The sequence below is a fragment of the Ovis canadensis genome, chromosome 26 (genome assembly GCF_042477335.2).
Source record: "Ovis canadensis isolate MfBH-ARS-UI-01 breed Bighorn chromosome 26, ARS-UI_OviCan_v2, whole genome shotgun sequence".
In the NCBI taxonomy this organism is placed as follows: Eukaryota; Metazoa; Chordata; class Mammalia; order Artiodactyla; family Bovidae; genus Ovis; species Ovis canadensis.
In genome coordinates this window covers 54,181,817-54,195,755 of record NC_091270.1, presented here as the reverse complement: position 1 = coordinate 54,195,755, position 13,939 = coordinate 54,181,817, and the positions used below count along the sequence as shown (strand labels likewise).

Here is a 13,939-nt window from a genome sequence, read left to right as displayed (position 1 = left end):
ACAGACCGCCCCTGACCTGGCTGCGTCATTACCGGCGACCACCTGACTGATACTGGGGATGCATTCAGCAGGCGCTGTCAGCGTTCCCGTTTCCCCAGCAGGCTGCTTCTGCAGCACTTAGACAGTTTCAGCCACTTATTTAATCCACTTGGGAAAACAAAAACAAGTGGGAAAAGGTATGCCTATCGAGCAAATGAAATCGCTGTCTCGCTCTGTCTACTACCTCTCCCCATGGTCTTTTTCCAATAATTTTTTTTATTTATTTGTGTGTGCTCTGGGTTGCCACTGCTGCAAGCAGGGGCTCCTCTCTGGCTGTGCTGCACAGCCTTCTTGCTGCAGGGCCTTCTCTCGTTGCAGAGCTTGGGCTCGGGGTGTGGGGGGGGCGCGTGGGCTTCAGTAGTTGCAGCATGTAAGTTCAGTAGTTGTGGCGCACAGGCTTAGCAACTCTGCAGCCTGTGGGATCTTCCCAGACCAGAGATGGAAGCCATGTCCCATGCATTGGCAGGTAGAGTCTCAACCACTAGACCACCAGGGAAGTCCCCCTGTGGTCTTTAGAGTTTGGGCCATGTTTCAGTGATAGATGAATGGTCAATGTAAAGAAACTTCAAGAGTATTCTTGAAGTGATAAAAATGTGCCATTTCTTTCTGAAGATTTTTAAAAGTACTTTTCAAAAGTCAACATAAACTTGCCTCTTATACCCCTGCTACAATAAGCAACAATTTGTGCTGCCCCTTCCAATTTCCAGATCAATTATCTGGATTTATCTCTCTAAAATAGTACTTGGCACTTTGTCTCTGCATACCAAAATGAAATGCAAACTCTTCACTCTCCATGATTCTGCCCCTCTCTAAATGGTTATTTTTCTAAATCTCTCTCTCACTGACAAGCTTTGCAAACCACCCTGGCCAGTTTCCTCCCTATTCTGCAAACAATCTGTGTTTTCTGTCACCACACCCTTCACATCATTCCCCCAGTCTGAAATGCCCTCCCCCAAACCTCAATTAGCCAGAATACTAGTCATTCTTGGAGAACAGTGCAGCTTCTACCTATTCCATGAAGCCTTCACCAACACAGCTGAAGTGATTACTGCCTTGCTCTGACCAAAGAATTAGCCTCCAGGAGGCAAGGACTGTCTTCTATTTCTCTGCACCCTGACAGTGCCCAACACAGGTGACCAGCACATAAGAAGTGTTCATTACATAGATTCGTTTAATAAATGCATGCACACTAATACCCCTGCAAAATAACATCACACTAGAAACTAACAATACCAACCATTTTTACCAAGGCAAAGAAGGAACAGAAGGTTTAAAATGTCATTTTGATTCACCTGTGGTAAACTGGGAAAACTACTCAAAACCTATGAGTAACAAAGACCCAAACTCGCCCACAAGTAAGTCAAAGGACTATGTAGAGCTCTGACATTACTTCTATATAGTAAAGTAAAAATCATGTTTTATCAAAGTTAAAAAGAAAAAAAGTTTAGTCAGCACAAAATCACAAAGTTAAGGCTATGCCAAAAAGGAGATTTAAACAGTGTTGGGGTGATCACAATCAGTATTTCCCATCTGGAGAAATAATAAATAAATGATTAAGTATCCCAAACCTCAAGCTTAGAACAGTATTTATGCTACATAATAAAAGCAGAATATTTTAATAATTTAGCTGTTTAAGACTTCCAACTACTGAAATATCTAAGAAATATTCATTATTAAGGTAAAAGGAATTATTAATATACACTGCATTCTTGCTATCCCCAGATATTATGGAGCCCATTATATAATCTTATCTAACATATGAGTCAAAAGGAACAGCTATCATTTGACTTCTTCAACTGAACCATAGCTACATTAGGTCAGATTCCCTGTCTACCCAAAACAGAAATCAGTATCAGACAGTGATAGAGCTGAGGAGAGTAAGGACTGTACTTTCTCTAAACATCAGCTTCAAAGGTCAGGAATATCATGATGATCACAATAAATAATAATGGCGGCAAACACTCATAAAGCATTTATTACATGTCAAGCACGGTTCTGAGACCTTTACGTACATCAATCTACTTAATCCTCAGAAGGATTCTGAGATATGTCTCACTATAATCCCATTTGACAGTTGAGAAAACTGAGGCAAAAAGAGCTTAGACAACTCACTCAGGGCCATGCATCTCCTAAGTTATAGGCTAGGTTCACACTGAAGAAGTCGAGCTCAAGAGCCCAGGGTCTTAACTGCACGCAGCACCCCTTCCCTGCCTCGCTCCCAGGACTAATACCTCCCATCGAGGATTGAGTGAGCACCTCTCCATCTCCACAACTGCCTTCCCACTTCCGTGAAACCTGTTTGCTTCATTATTCATCAAATAATTCTACATCTTTCCAAGCATAGAATTCACAAACACAGGACTCGATTCTAGGAGCCTGTGGTAGGTAATCTCAAGTCACTTCTTGGTTTGAAGAATTCTCAGCTTCTGAGATTTGAAATTTTAATATCTCTTCCTATCTGTTACCTGAAAGAGGAAGGCAGGGAAACACTTACTAGTATCTGGAGTTTTCTCTTCAGATCTGCCAAATAAAAATTCATATTTGGCCTTGGCAACACTCTGGGAATGTGCTGATGCATTGTTAACCCAAACAAATGTCTCTGCCTGCAAAATTAGAGCAAAACAAAGACATCATTAAAAATACATCATACAAAATACATCACAAAGCAAATCAACCAACAAGAGAATGGTTATGACAGACCCACTGGATAGAATACTATATGGCCGTTAAAAATGAACCATGAAAAAACATAACAGGATATAAATTAGAATACAAGCAAGGTTACAACCATATAAAAAGAGAAACATACAAACATCTATAGGGGAACAAGAGAAACTTGTAAAGTCTGGGCTTGATTGGGAGGGCACAATTATGGTAGAATTTTTTAAAATTAAGTATATGTTCTTAATAACTTTTTTGCAATGAGAAAACTATATTTTATTTTTAGGCACATCATTTTCCAAACGATTATCATCACCCACAGCCCATAGCAGGAATATTTCTATGAATGGGTTCTGCTAAAGTATGTCAACAAAAAGTAATCTTTCCCCAAAAGCAACCACATTTGGGTCTTTTTTGCCTAAATTTAGGCAAACAGGAGTCCCAAGCATCCCACTTACATTTGTTATCCTAAATTTAAGCATCTGTCCCCGTGTTCTCTGGAATCCTAAATGTTCCTCATTTGAAAGAAAACTACAAGGTGACTGAAAGTGGTTCACACCCTGATTCTCAGTTCCCATCACTCTCTTCCTGGCTGCTTTAAGCAGCTGCCAAAACTCGGGAGAGCCTCCCTTCTCTGGTCTAGAATTAATGAAAAATAAGTAATAAGGTAGCAATTTCAAAACACAAATGAGACTGAGGCCAACCAGGGAATCATCTTTCTGCCTCTTCACTCTGAACTCAAAAATTAACCAGGATACAGATATTATCACACTTGACCTCTGTCTTCTAATTCTGAGACATCTTCCTTCTCACGTCCGAGCAGCAACTGACCACTCACTTTAGGAGAGAGGAGCATGAAGAGTTTTATCAGAAACCAGGCAGCTACTTCAAAGAGGAGAGTGTCACGATGTCTGTTTTATCTTTTGTAGCAGAAATGATTGACAGCAATGAGGAGGCCCATGGCTAGGTTAGGAATATCTCCTCACCCTCTGCGGGAAGATACCCTGGAGGAGGAAATGGCAATCCACTCCAGTATTCTTGCCCGGAGAATCCCATGGAAAAAGGAGCCTGGCGAGCTACAGTCCATTGGATCAAAAAGAGTCGGACACAGCTGAGCGACTTAGCATGCACCTTCACCCTCTGCAGACAGGTTCAGTGGACAGCTGTCCTTGAATACCAATATTAAAGACCTTCTTGAACAGTTTCAAGATAGCAGTTTCTTAAAATAGCTCTAGCAGTTTCTTAAAATAGCTCTATAATCACTTAATGTTTGCAACATGTAAAATTATTCTTTCTGGAAAAGGTGCACACTCCTCTTGGAGTTGCATGTTTTATAACCACAGGCTGTTAATTATCCTTTTCCCCAGTGGGCAGGCAATATTAACTTTTTGATGTGTTCAGGGAGCTTCAGGCTGATAAAAGGAGGAACCTGGTGGCCTAATTTAGGCAAGGTGGTTAGAAAAGGCTCACTGAGGAACGAATACCTGCAGATACGAGAAGGATGAGAGCTGGGAAAGGACAGAAACATACATGTAGGCAGAGGGAGGGTCACACACAATGGCCTCGAAGTATGACAGCACCAGGTTACCCCAACAACTGAGGGAGACCAATGTCGTCACAGAACAGTGGGTTCACGTGCAAGCGGAGAGATGGACCAGGGAACAGCATAGGAGGAAGAAACACTGAAGAGGAGGCAGGGGCCAAAACCACAGGATGTGCAGGCCAAGGAAAGGCTTGAAAGGAAGTCACTGGAAGGTTTTAAACCTATGGTGGTTCATTAACATTTCCAAAAGATCATTCATTTACACTTTAAAAAAATTATATGGTTCTTATAAAGGAAATTTTTCCATCACTTTGCCAACAAACGTTCGTATAGTCAAAGCTATGGCTTTTCCAGTAGTCGTGTATGGATATGAGAGATGGACCATAAAGACGGCTGGATGCTAAAGAATTGATCTAGCACTCTGGTGCTAGAGAACACTCTTGAGAGTCCCTTGGACTGCAGGGAGATCAAACCAGTCAACCCTAAAGGAAATCAACTCTGAATATTCATTGGAAAGACTGATGCTGAAGCTGAAGCTCCAATACTTTGGCACCTGATGTGAAGAGTCAACTCATTGGAAAAGACCCTGATTCTCGGAAATATTGAAGGCAGGAGGAGAAGGGGGTGACAGAGGATGAGATGGTTGGATGGCATCACTGACTCAGTGGACATGAGTTTGAACAAACTCTGGGAGATAGTGAAGGACAGGGAAGCCTGGCATGCTGCAGTCCATGGGGTCACAAAGAGCTGGACACGACTGAACGACTGAACAACAAATAAGGGAAGTAGATTGGAGTAAGTCAAGAGGAATCAGAGATACCAGTTGGAAGTATAAACTAGAATTTGCGAAAGCTTCAGGCCAGATGATGGCAAGGGAACAGAAGTAGATAAATGCGGAACATGTTTTGTAGGAAGAACCTATGTGAACTTTCCAATAAATCGGGTTTAAGGAATAAGACAAAGGAAGAAACCAAGCACAGCCGTAAGGGCTAACACTGACTAACCACTCGCCCCAGGCCAGGCTGCTCCCACGTAGAACATGAGGCATCTCACGTAACGCGCAGGTCGGTCCTGCTGGATGGGCACTCTGCCATCCCAGCCTCACAGGCACAGAAAGGGAGGCCACGAGTGGATAAGTCACGTGCCCAAGGTGGCACAGCTGGTAAACTGTGGATCCCAGATTCAGATCCTGAATCTAGAACCCGTGGCCCAGAGAATGACACCTAGGAATCCGGCTTGAGCAGCTGGGTGGTGTGTTGGAACGGGGGAGACTGGAGAAGATACACTATCAATAGCTTGGATTTGGGCCTAGGTAACCTCAGGAAAACAACAGAGAATAAGATTTTTAATACTCCATTACTTAGGAAAAGAATCTGTAAAAGAATGGATATGTGGGGACTTCCCTCGGGGCCAGTGGCTGGGATTCTGTGCTTTCACTGCCGAGGGCCTGGGTTTATTTCCTGGTCAGGGAACTACGATCCCACAAGCTATGCATTGCAGCAAAAAAAAACAAACAAAAAAAAAAAAAGAAAGAAAGAAAAATGTATATATGTATAACTGAATCACTTTGCTGTACACCTGAAACACACAACATTATAAATCAACCATCAGTTCAGTTCAGTCGCTCAGTCATGTCCGACTCTTTGAAACCCCATGAATCGCAGCACACCAGGCCTCCCTGTCCATCACCAACTCCCAGAGTTCACTCAAACTCATGTCCATCGAGTCGGTGATGCCATCCAGCCATCTCATCCTCTGTCATCCCCTTTTCCTCCTGCTCCCAATCCCTCTCAGCATCAGAGTCTTTTCCAATGAGTCAACTCTTCACATGAGGCGGCCAAAGTACTAGAGTTTCAGCTTTAGCATCAGTCCTTCCAAAGAACACCCAGGGCTGATCTCCTTTAGGATGGACTGGGTGTATCTCCTTGAAGTCCAAGGGACTCTCAAGAGTCTTCTCCAACACCACAGTTCAAAAGCATCAAATCTTCGGCGCTCAGCTTTCTTCACAGTCCAACTCTCACATCCATACATGACTACTGGAAAAACCATAGCCTTGACTAGACGGACCTTTGTTGGCAAAGTAACGTCTCTGCTTTTGAATATGCTGTCTAGGTTGGTCATAACTTTCCTTTCAAGGAGTAAGCGTCTTTTAATTTCATGGCTGCAGTCACCATCTGCAGTGATTTTGGAGCCCCAAAAAATAAAGTCTGACATTGTTTCCACTGTTTCCCCATCTATTTGCCATGAAGTGATGGGACCAGATGTCATGATCTTCGTTTTCTGAATGTTGAGCTTTAAGCGAACTTTTTCACTCTCCTCTTTTACTTTCATCAAGAGGCTTTTGAGTTCCTCTTGCCTATCTGCCATAAGGGTGGTGTCATCTGCATATCTGAGGTTATTGATATTTCTCCTGGCAATCTTGATTCCAGCTTGTGCTTCTTCCAGCCCAGCGTTTCTCATGATGTACTCTGCATAGAAGTTAAATAAGCAGGGTGACAATATACAGCCTTGATGTCCTCCTTTTCCTACTTGGAACCAGTCTGTTGTTCCATGTCCAGTTCTAACTGTTGCTTCCTGACCTGCATATAGGTTTCTCAAGAGGCAGGTCAGGTAGTCTGGTATTTCCATCTCTTTCAGAATTTTCCACAGTTTATTGTGACCCACATAGTCAAAGGCTTTGGCATAGTCAATAAAGCAGAAATAAATGTTTTTCTGGAACTCTCTTGCTTTTTCAATGATCCAGCAGATGTTGGCCATTTGATCTCTGATTCCTCTGCCTTTTCTAAAACCAGGCTTGAACATCAGGGAGTTCATGGTTCATGTATTGCTGAAGTCTGGCTTGGAGAATTTTGAGCATTACTTTACTAGCGTGTGAGATGAGTGCAATTGTGCAGTAGTTGGAGCATTCTTTGGCATTGCCTTTCTTTGGGATTGGAATGAAAACGGAACTTTTCCAGTCCTGTGGCCACTGCTGAGTTTTCCAAACTGGCTGGCATATTGGGTGCAACACTTTCACAGCATCATCTTTCAGGATTTGAAATAGCTCAACTGGAATTCCATCACCTCCACTTGCTTTGTTCATAGTGATGCTTTCTAAGGCCCACTTGACTTCACATAGCAGGATGTCTGGCTCTAGGTGAGTGATCACACCATCGTGATTATCTGGGTCATGAAGATCTTTTTTGTACAGTTCTTCCATGTATTCTTGCCACCTCTTCTTAATATCTTCTGCTTCTGTTAGGTCCATACCATTTCTGTCCTTTATCGAGCCCATCTTTGCTGAAACATTCCCTTGGTATCTCTAATTTTCTTGAAGAGATCTCAGGTCTTTCCCATTCTGTTGTTTCCCTCTATTTCTTTGCATTGATCACTGAGGAAGGCTTTCTTATCTCTTCTTGCTATTCTTTGGAACTCTGCATTCAAATGCTTATATCTTTCCTTTTCTCCTTTGCTTTTCGCTTCTCTTCTTTTCACAGCTATTTGTAAGGCCTCCCCAGACAGCAATTTTGCTTTTGGAAGTCAAGAAACACCTGGAGTAACAGACAAATTTGGCCTTGGAGTACGGAATGAAGCAGGGCAAAGGCTAATAGAGTTTTGCCAACAGAACACACTGGTCATAGCAAACACCCTCTTCCAACAACAAAAGAAAAGACTCTATACATGGACATCACTAGATGGTCAACACCGAAATCAGATTGATTATATTCTTTGCAGCCAAAGACGGAGAAGCTCTATACAGTCAGCAAAAACAAGACCAGGAGCTGACTGTGGCTCAGATCATGAGCTCCTTATTGCCAAATTCATACTTAAATTGAAGAAAGTAAGGAAAACCACTAGACTATTCAGGTATAACGTAAATCAAATCCCTTATGATTATGCAGTAGAAGTGAGAAATAGATTTAAGGGACTAGATCTGACAGAGTGTCTGATGAACTATGGATGGAGATTCGTGACACTGTACAGGAGACAAGGATCAAGACCATCCCCATGGAAAAGAAATGCAAAAAAAAAAAATCAACCATATCCTAATATAAAATTAAAATTAAATTTTAATATTTTCCAATTAAATCAAACCTTAAAATGCTGATTTTTGCATCAGCAGAAATGCACATCAAAACCACAATGAGATATCACCTCACACCTGTCAAAATGGCCTTCATCATCAAAAGGAATACAAATAATGTCAGTAAGGATGTCGAGAAAAGGGAAACTGCCTACCCTGTTGATAAGGAAAAAAAAGTAAAACAGAACTCCATTACTGTGGTGCTACAAAGTAGGAAGAGATGCCACTGATGAAGCACCAGTTGTAAGAAATTCCAGGAAGGTAAGTTTCTGACACAGCTTCTCTACCAAAAGCCTGGGAACTATTCTCCAAAGAGATGTTCCTCTCGCGCAACATGCTTAACCTCAGTTCCAGTGTTTTTCATTCTTTGCTGTATATATGAACTGCCTGGGAATCTTGTTAAAATAGAGATCAGCAGGTCTGCGATGGGGCTGCATTCCTAGAAAGTTCCCAGAAAATGCTGACACCACTGGTCCACAGGGCGAACTTGTGCTAAAGCCTGGAGGTGACGTGGTGTTCAAAGCACACTCAGACGCTCACAGAAGAGAAAGACCTGTTAAAAGGATGCTCTAACCAGGGCTGCCCCCTAGCTAAGCACAACATACTCTGACGATTGTGGGTCACCCCAGAACCCAGCATTCCCCTGACCTGCCCACTGAAGCAAAACGTGCTCGGCTTACATGAGCTATTCTTAAAGCCGCGTGCCCCACTGACATATCCTGCTCCCACGTCCAGGGTTACAAATCTTCACCCACCTACTTCTACAACAACTTCTGCAGGTCAAAAAAGCTGAAATATTCAGCACTAATTTTTCTTCTGTTTTACTAACTGAATAACATACATTCTTTATCACAGCCATTTTAGAAACATAAATGTTATTAGGATATGAAATAACATTAAGTAAACAGACTGTCAGCTGATCTAGGCTTGAATCCCAAGTGAGACTGCCACCCAATCACATTAACGTTCAGTCTTGGACTTCAGCTCCCCTATTGATAAACCGAGTTATTCCAATGCATCTCTAAGGCCCCTTCTATTTTGGAAACACAATGATTCTTCACATTTCTGAACCACCTTCACAGATGTTTTATTAAGAGGAATAACACAAATCTTTGCCTTGTGATCCAGTCACAATGATGTGGTCACCAAAACATGCCCTACCTACATTTAAAGTTAGCAGTCCACCTTTAATTGGACAGGACAAAACAAACAAACAAACAAACAAAAAACTCAACCTTATGTTTTGCACAGCTTTTCAAATTTACAAACAATTTTCACCTAATATCATCCAAGTCTCAAGATGTTGCTGATGATAATTACCCACTTCAGATACAAGAGAAACGCTGTGCCATGCTTAGTCGCTCAGTCATGTCCGACTTTTTTCGACCGCAGGGACTGTAGGCCACCAGGCTCCTCAGTCCAGGCTAGAATACTGGAATGGGTGGCCATTTCCTCCCCCAGGGGACCTTCCCAACCCAAGGACCAAACTTGCACACTGGCAAGAAGATTCTTTACTATTGAGCCACCTGGGAAGCCCATGTTTATTTCTGTATCTAATTAAAAAACCATGAGTTCACACGGACATGTTTGCCATAAGTATATCTCTGATGCTTTCACTTACAAATGAGTTACTAATGAAATAATCAAAGACTTAACGAGTAATTGCTGTTCCACCTATAAGGCCCTCTGTTAAACTGAAGTTCACTCAAACATACTTTGCTCTCCCACTATAATTAAGAAGGTTGTATAGCCTGAAAGACAAAAGCAAAATCACCCATTCCTTCAGCCTGCCAGGCTATACAGCGAGAGATTCGAATCCCGTCACGTGCAGCATTTTTCCCTTTAAAAATATATTTGACATGTCCCTATACAAAAGCCAGTGGAAAAAAACACCAGTGTTTGAGAGGAAGTAATTGCCCAAATAATCTGCAATTCCCTACAACTAGCTCCTCCTCCCATGATAAGCTAATCGGATAGATATTCCAAAAGCCAGGAAAGGTAACCAAAGGAAAGTGGGACGGGCAGACTCTCAAGAGCAGAAAGAGGCCAGAAACAATTGAGACAACAGAATCTTCTAAAGGTTAGACTGCAAGGAAATCCAATCAGTCCATCCTAAAGGACATCAGTCCTGAATATTCAATGGAAGGACTGATGTTGAAACTGAAACTCCAATACTCCAATACTGATGTGAAGAGCTGACTCATTGGAAAAGACCCCACTGCTGGGAAAGATGGAAGGCGGGAGGAGAAGGGGATGACAGAGGATGAGATAGTTGGATGGCATCACTGACTCAATGAACATGAGTTTGAGTAAACTCTGGGAGTTGGTGATGGACAGGGGGACCTGGCGTGCTGCAGGCCACGAGGTCGCAAAGTCGGACATGACTGAGCGACTGAACTGAACTGAACTGAAATGTTATAAAGAGCATCCAAACCAGAAGCCAAAGAAGGCATGGACCACCAGGCTAAGAAAAAGACTGAGGGGGTGCAGGGAGCAGGACTCACCTCATCACCAGGCAGACTTGCTGTCAGCCTGCTTTAACTGTGTGAGTGCAGAGGGAAGAGCTGAATCCACGGCCCGTTTAAAAGGCCCTGGAGGCCCATTCTCATTTTCCCACCACCTGCTACCCACCTACTCAGCTGTCTTCCTGAAAGCACACTCCCCTGGGAAGGGCAGGGCCGGGGGAGAGGAGGCTCCAGCACAGAGACGCAGAGTCCCCACCCTGCCTGCCACTAAAACTGAAGGCAGAGGGAAGGGTATGTGAGCAAGGCGTTGGCCAACACAAAGGACTCTTCCCTGGATCATCTGTATCTTTGGGCCCCATCTTACAGTTGTCTTCTAACCAAATGGAAAGACTACCTGCCCCTTCTAGGAACTGAGCCTGCCCTGGCTTATTCACAATATAGTCTGACTTATTACAAATGGGAACAGTGCCTTTTTTTTTTTTAATGTGATGTAGAAAGTCAGGGGCTAAGAAACTAGGACAATAAACCTTCCTTTGTAACACAGTCTCCATAAAACTAAAATAAGACACAGGGATCAAGTTTTCTTGACTGCTTCTTCACAAAGGCACCAAGTAACGAAGGTGTTGGAGAACTTCAAAGAAAGAATTTAAAAGAAAACCAGCAATCAACCATTACATGTTCACAACACACCCTCTGCCTTTCCCACCACGTTGTAATCAGTAATGACAGAGGGCGAGACCCTTGATGGCAAGTGTGCGGACCCAGGGATAGCCGTCTACCTTTTGCCTTTCTCTTTGCCCTGCTGACTCCCACCTACCTTCCTCGGGCTCTGGATCTGATAGTCTTTAAAACTAGCAAATAAAACGGACAACATAAAGGTCCAGGTTTTAAAAAGAAAAACACATGTTAAGCCTCAGAACACATGTTCTTACTTGCTACAGGTCTCACCTTCCATACGTTGACAGTAAGTCAGGATTCAGGCTAGGTAAGAAGAGGGAAAGCTGGAAAGCCACAGAAAACTTTGAAAGTCAGCCCAGCACAATCGGGACCCCTGGGAGGAAATCAACCAGACTCTGAATAGTCAACCAGCACTCACAAATGCTCCTCTGTGGACTCAAGAGCACACAGCGGAGGAAGGCTCGGTACTGAGAACAATCACAGCAGGGAGCAAAGCCGTCAGAGACTACAGGCTCACGGCGAGTGTTCGTAAGTATTTTTGCTGAGTCTTTATAAACTCAGCAACCTCAAAAAAGCCCTGAAACCTTGGCAGAAATAACCACAAATTGCATAAATGAAAACAAAGTATCAGCCTCGTCACCAAAACTAAGTTTCACAAACATGGGGCTATCTTCAGTTATTCCAAATTTTCCACTAACTTCTGAGATGAAATTAAATTCGCTCTAATCTTTTAAAAACGTGTCATTTGGCACTTTGACGAGATGGAAAAATAGGTGCTAACTGTGAATTCAGGGTAGGCATCATGAAAAAGTAAGTATTTTCTCACCTGGTTTGCTATAGCTTTATTTCCCTTAAGTAGAAAGTCACCCCTGGATGGTGGCTATGTATTTTAGGGGAAAATGTAATACCTAGAACTGGGTCTTGCAATAAGCATGGTAAAGACTGTTCTTGATTAAGGTAAGAAAACCAACCATAACTTTCTTCTCAAAAAAGGTATGTGAGCAATCAGATACATCAGTTTCTATACACCAAGCATAAGTTATTTACCCAATAAATACATTTATATCTGTATGTATATAGAAAATTACTGCATGTATGGAGAAAAAAGTGCCTCTTGGCAAATACAAACATTCTGAAAGTCAAAAATCTGGCCTGTAATTTAAGTTTAATGAGCACATGAAATATTAGGAATAATAGTCTTTATTGTAGACTAATAATATATTCATTGCATTAATTTCTACAAGAAAATATATGGTCCACCAAAATCTTACCAAAGTAAACCATCTCCAAGTATGGGCCCCTCCTAAAAGACACTGAATGATCATGCGTTTGACATCACAGAGAAAATTAGAAGAGTCATGTCATCCCCGTGGGAAGCACCTGGCTCTGCCTGCAGGACATAAAGCCTGACCAGATGACACAAGCATCTCCTGCCTGGTGTTAGCAGATGCCCACTGTGAAGAAATGCACACCCGCTGCGGTCAAAGGATCTACAAAGTGCGTATCTGTCTGGCCAAGGAAAAGAACACCAAAGATAACACAGAATAAAGTCCTAAAAACAGACACTGAACAAAAATTCCAAGTCCAATTTCAGATAAATAATACTAGTTATTCAATCATCCTAAAGGAATTTTTCATTTTAAAATGATACAGAAAAGTGAAACACATTATGTAGGTTCCTAATAGCCCTGTTAATTACCAGTAGAGGCATTTTTCAGTGTCCTGACTAGGAATTTGCCCAATTTTCCAGACTGCTCAGCATCCTAGATTCAGGCAAGTCTGACGGATAGTCAACAGGTAAAAGGCCCAAACTGACAAGGGGACCTGGATTTTTATTTCAGAAGCTCTCCACTCTTTAAACTTAAACACTGTCAGGATACCCACACTATCCGTAACACTAACCAAAATGTGCTCATCTTATATTTTTTTAAGTTAGTTTTTACAAAGATAAACTGTTCATCATAAGCGAACATGACTGAGCTTCTCGGAGACACCTACTTATGTAAACACGACAAAGTAAACAATTTCCTCCAGGACTTTAGGACTTTTAGGTCCCATTAGGTCAGTTACCTCTTCTTACTGCGTGCAGTACCTGGACAGAGTCCATCGGGGTGATGGCTCGCTCACAGGAGCCAGGGGTGTGAGAACTGTCTAGTCTGATTCACACTCGAGAGAGAGAGCACGGAGGAGGACACTCTCTAGAGCAGCACTTCTGCAGGCCCAAGGGCGCCTGCAACACAGTCCCCGGGGTGCTTTGTGGACACAACGCAGGCTGCGGAACGCCTCAGGCCTCTGGTCACACTCCTGAAGGGGCGCAGGGGAAGCTGACTTTGTACCTAATGCCCCCAGCGGATGCTCAGGTGTGCGGAAGTGTGAGAGCTACTGTTCCGGAGCTCTGTGGGGTATACAAGTGAACCCTCAAAAAGACCAAGGAACAGCAGGACAGCCAACAGCAAGGAACAGAGCGCATCCCTCTCAGGCTGCCTCCAC

General features: G+C 42.8%; 1 protein-coding gene across 5 annotated transcripts in view; it reads right to left on the bottom strand.

The window, feature by feature from the left end:
* The window catches only part of PSD3 (pleckstrin and Sec7 domain containing 3), a 589,734-nt gene that overhangs the window by 342,472 nt on the left and 233,323 nt on the right, over positions 1 to 13,939 (bottom strand). For 4 of the 5 annotated variants that reach the window (XM_069572780.1, XM_069572779.1, XM_069572782.1 and 1 more), the window contains one exon: positions 2,534 to 2,642. The exons of the other annotated variant lie outside the window; for it this stretch is intronic. In XM_069572780.1, the coding sequence (XP_069428881.1) occupies positions 2,534 to 2,642 (109 nt within the window). The remainder of the gene's footprint in view (positions 1 to 2,533; positions 2,643 to 13,939) is intronic. 5 annotated transcript variants of the gene reach the window in all.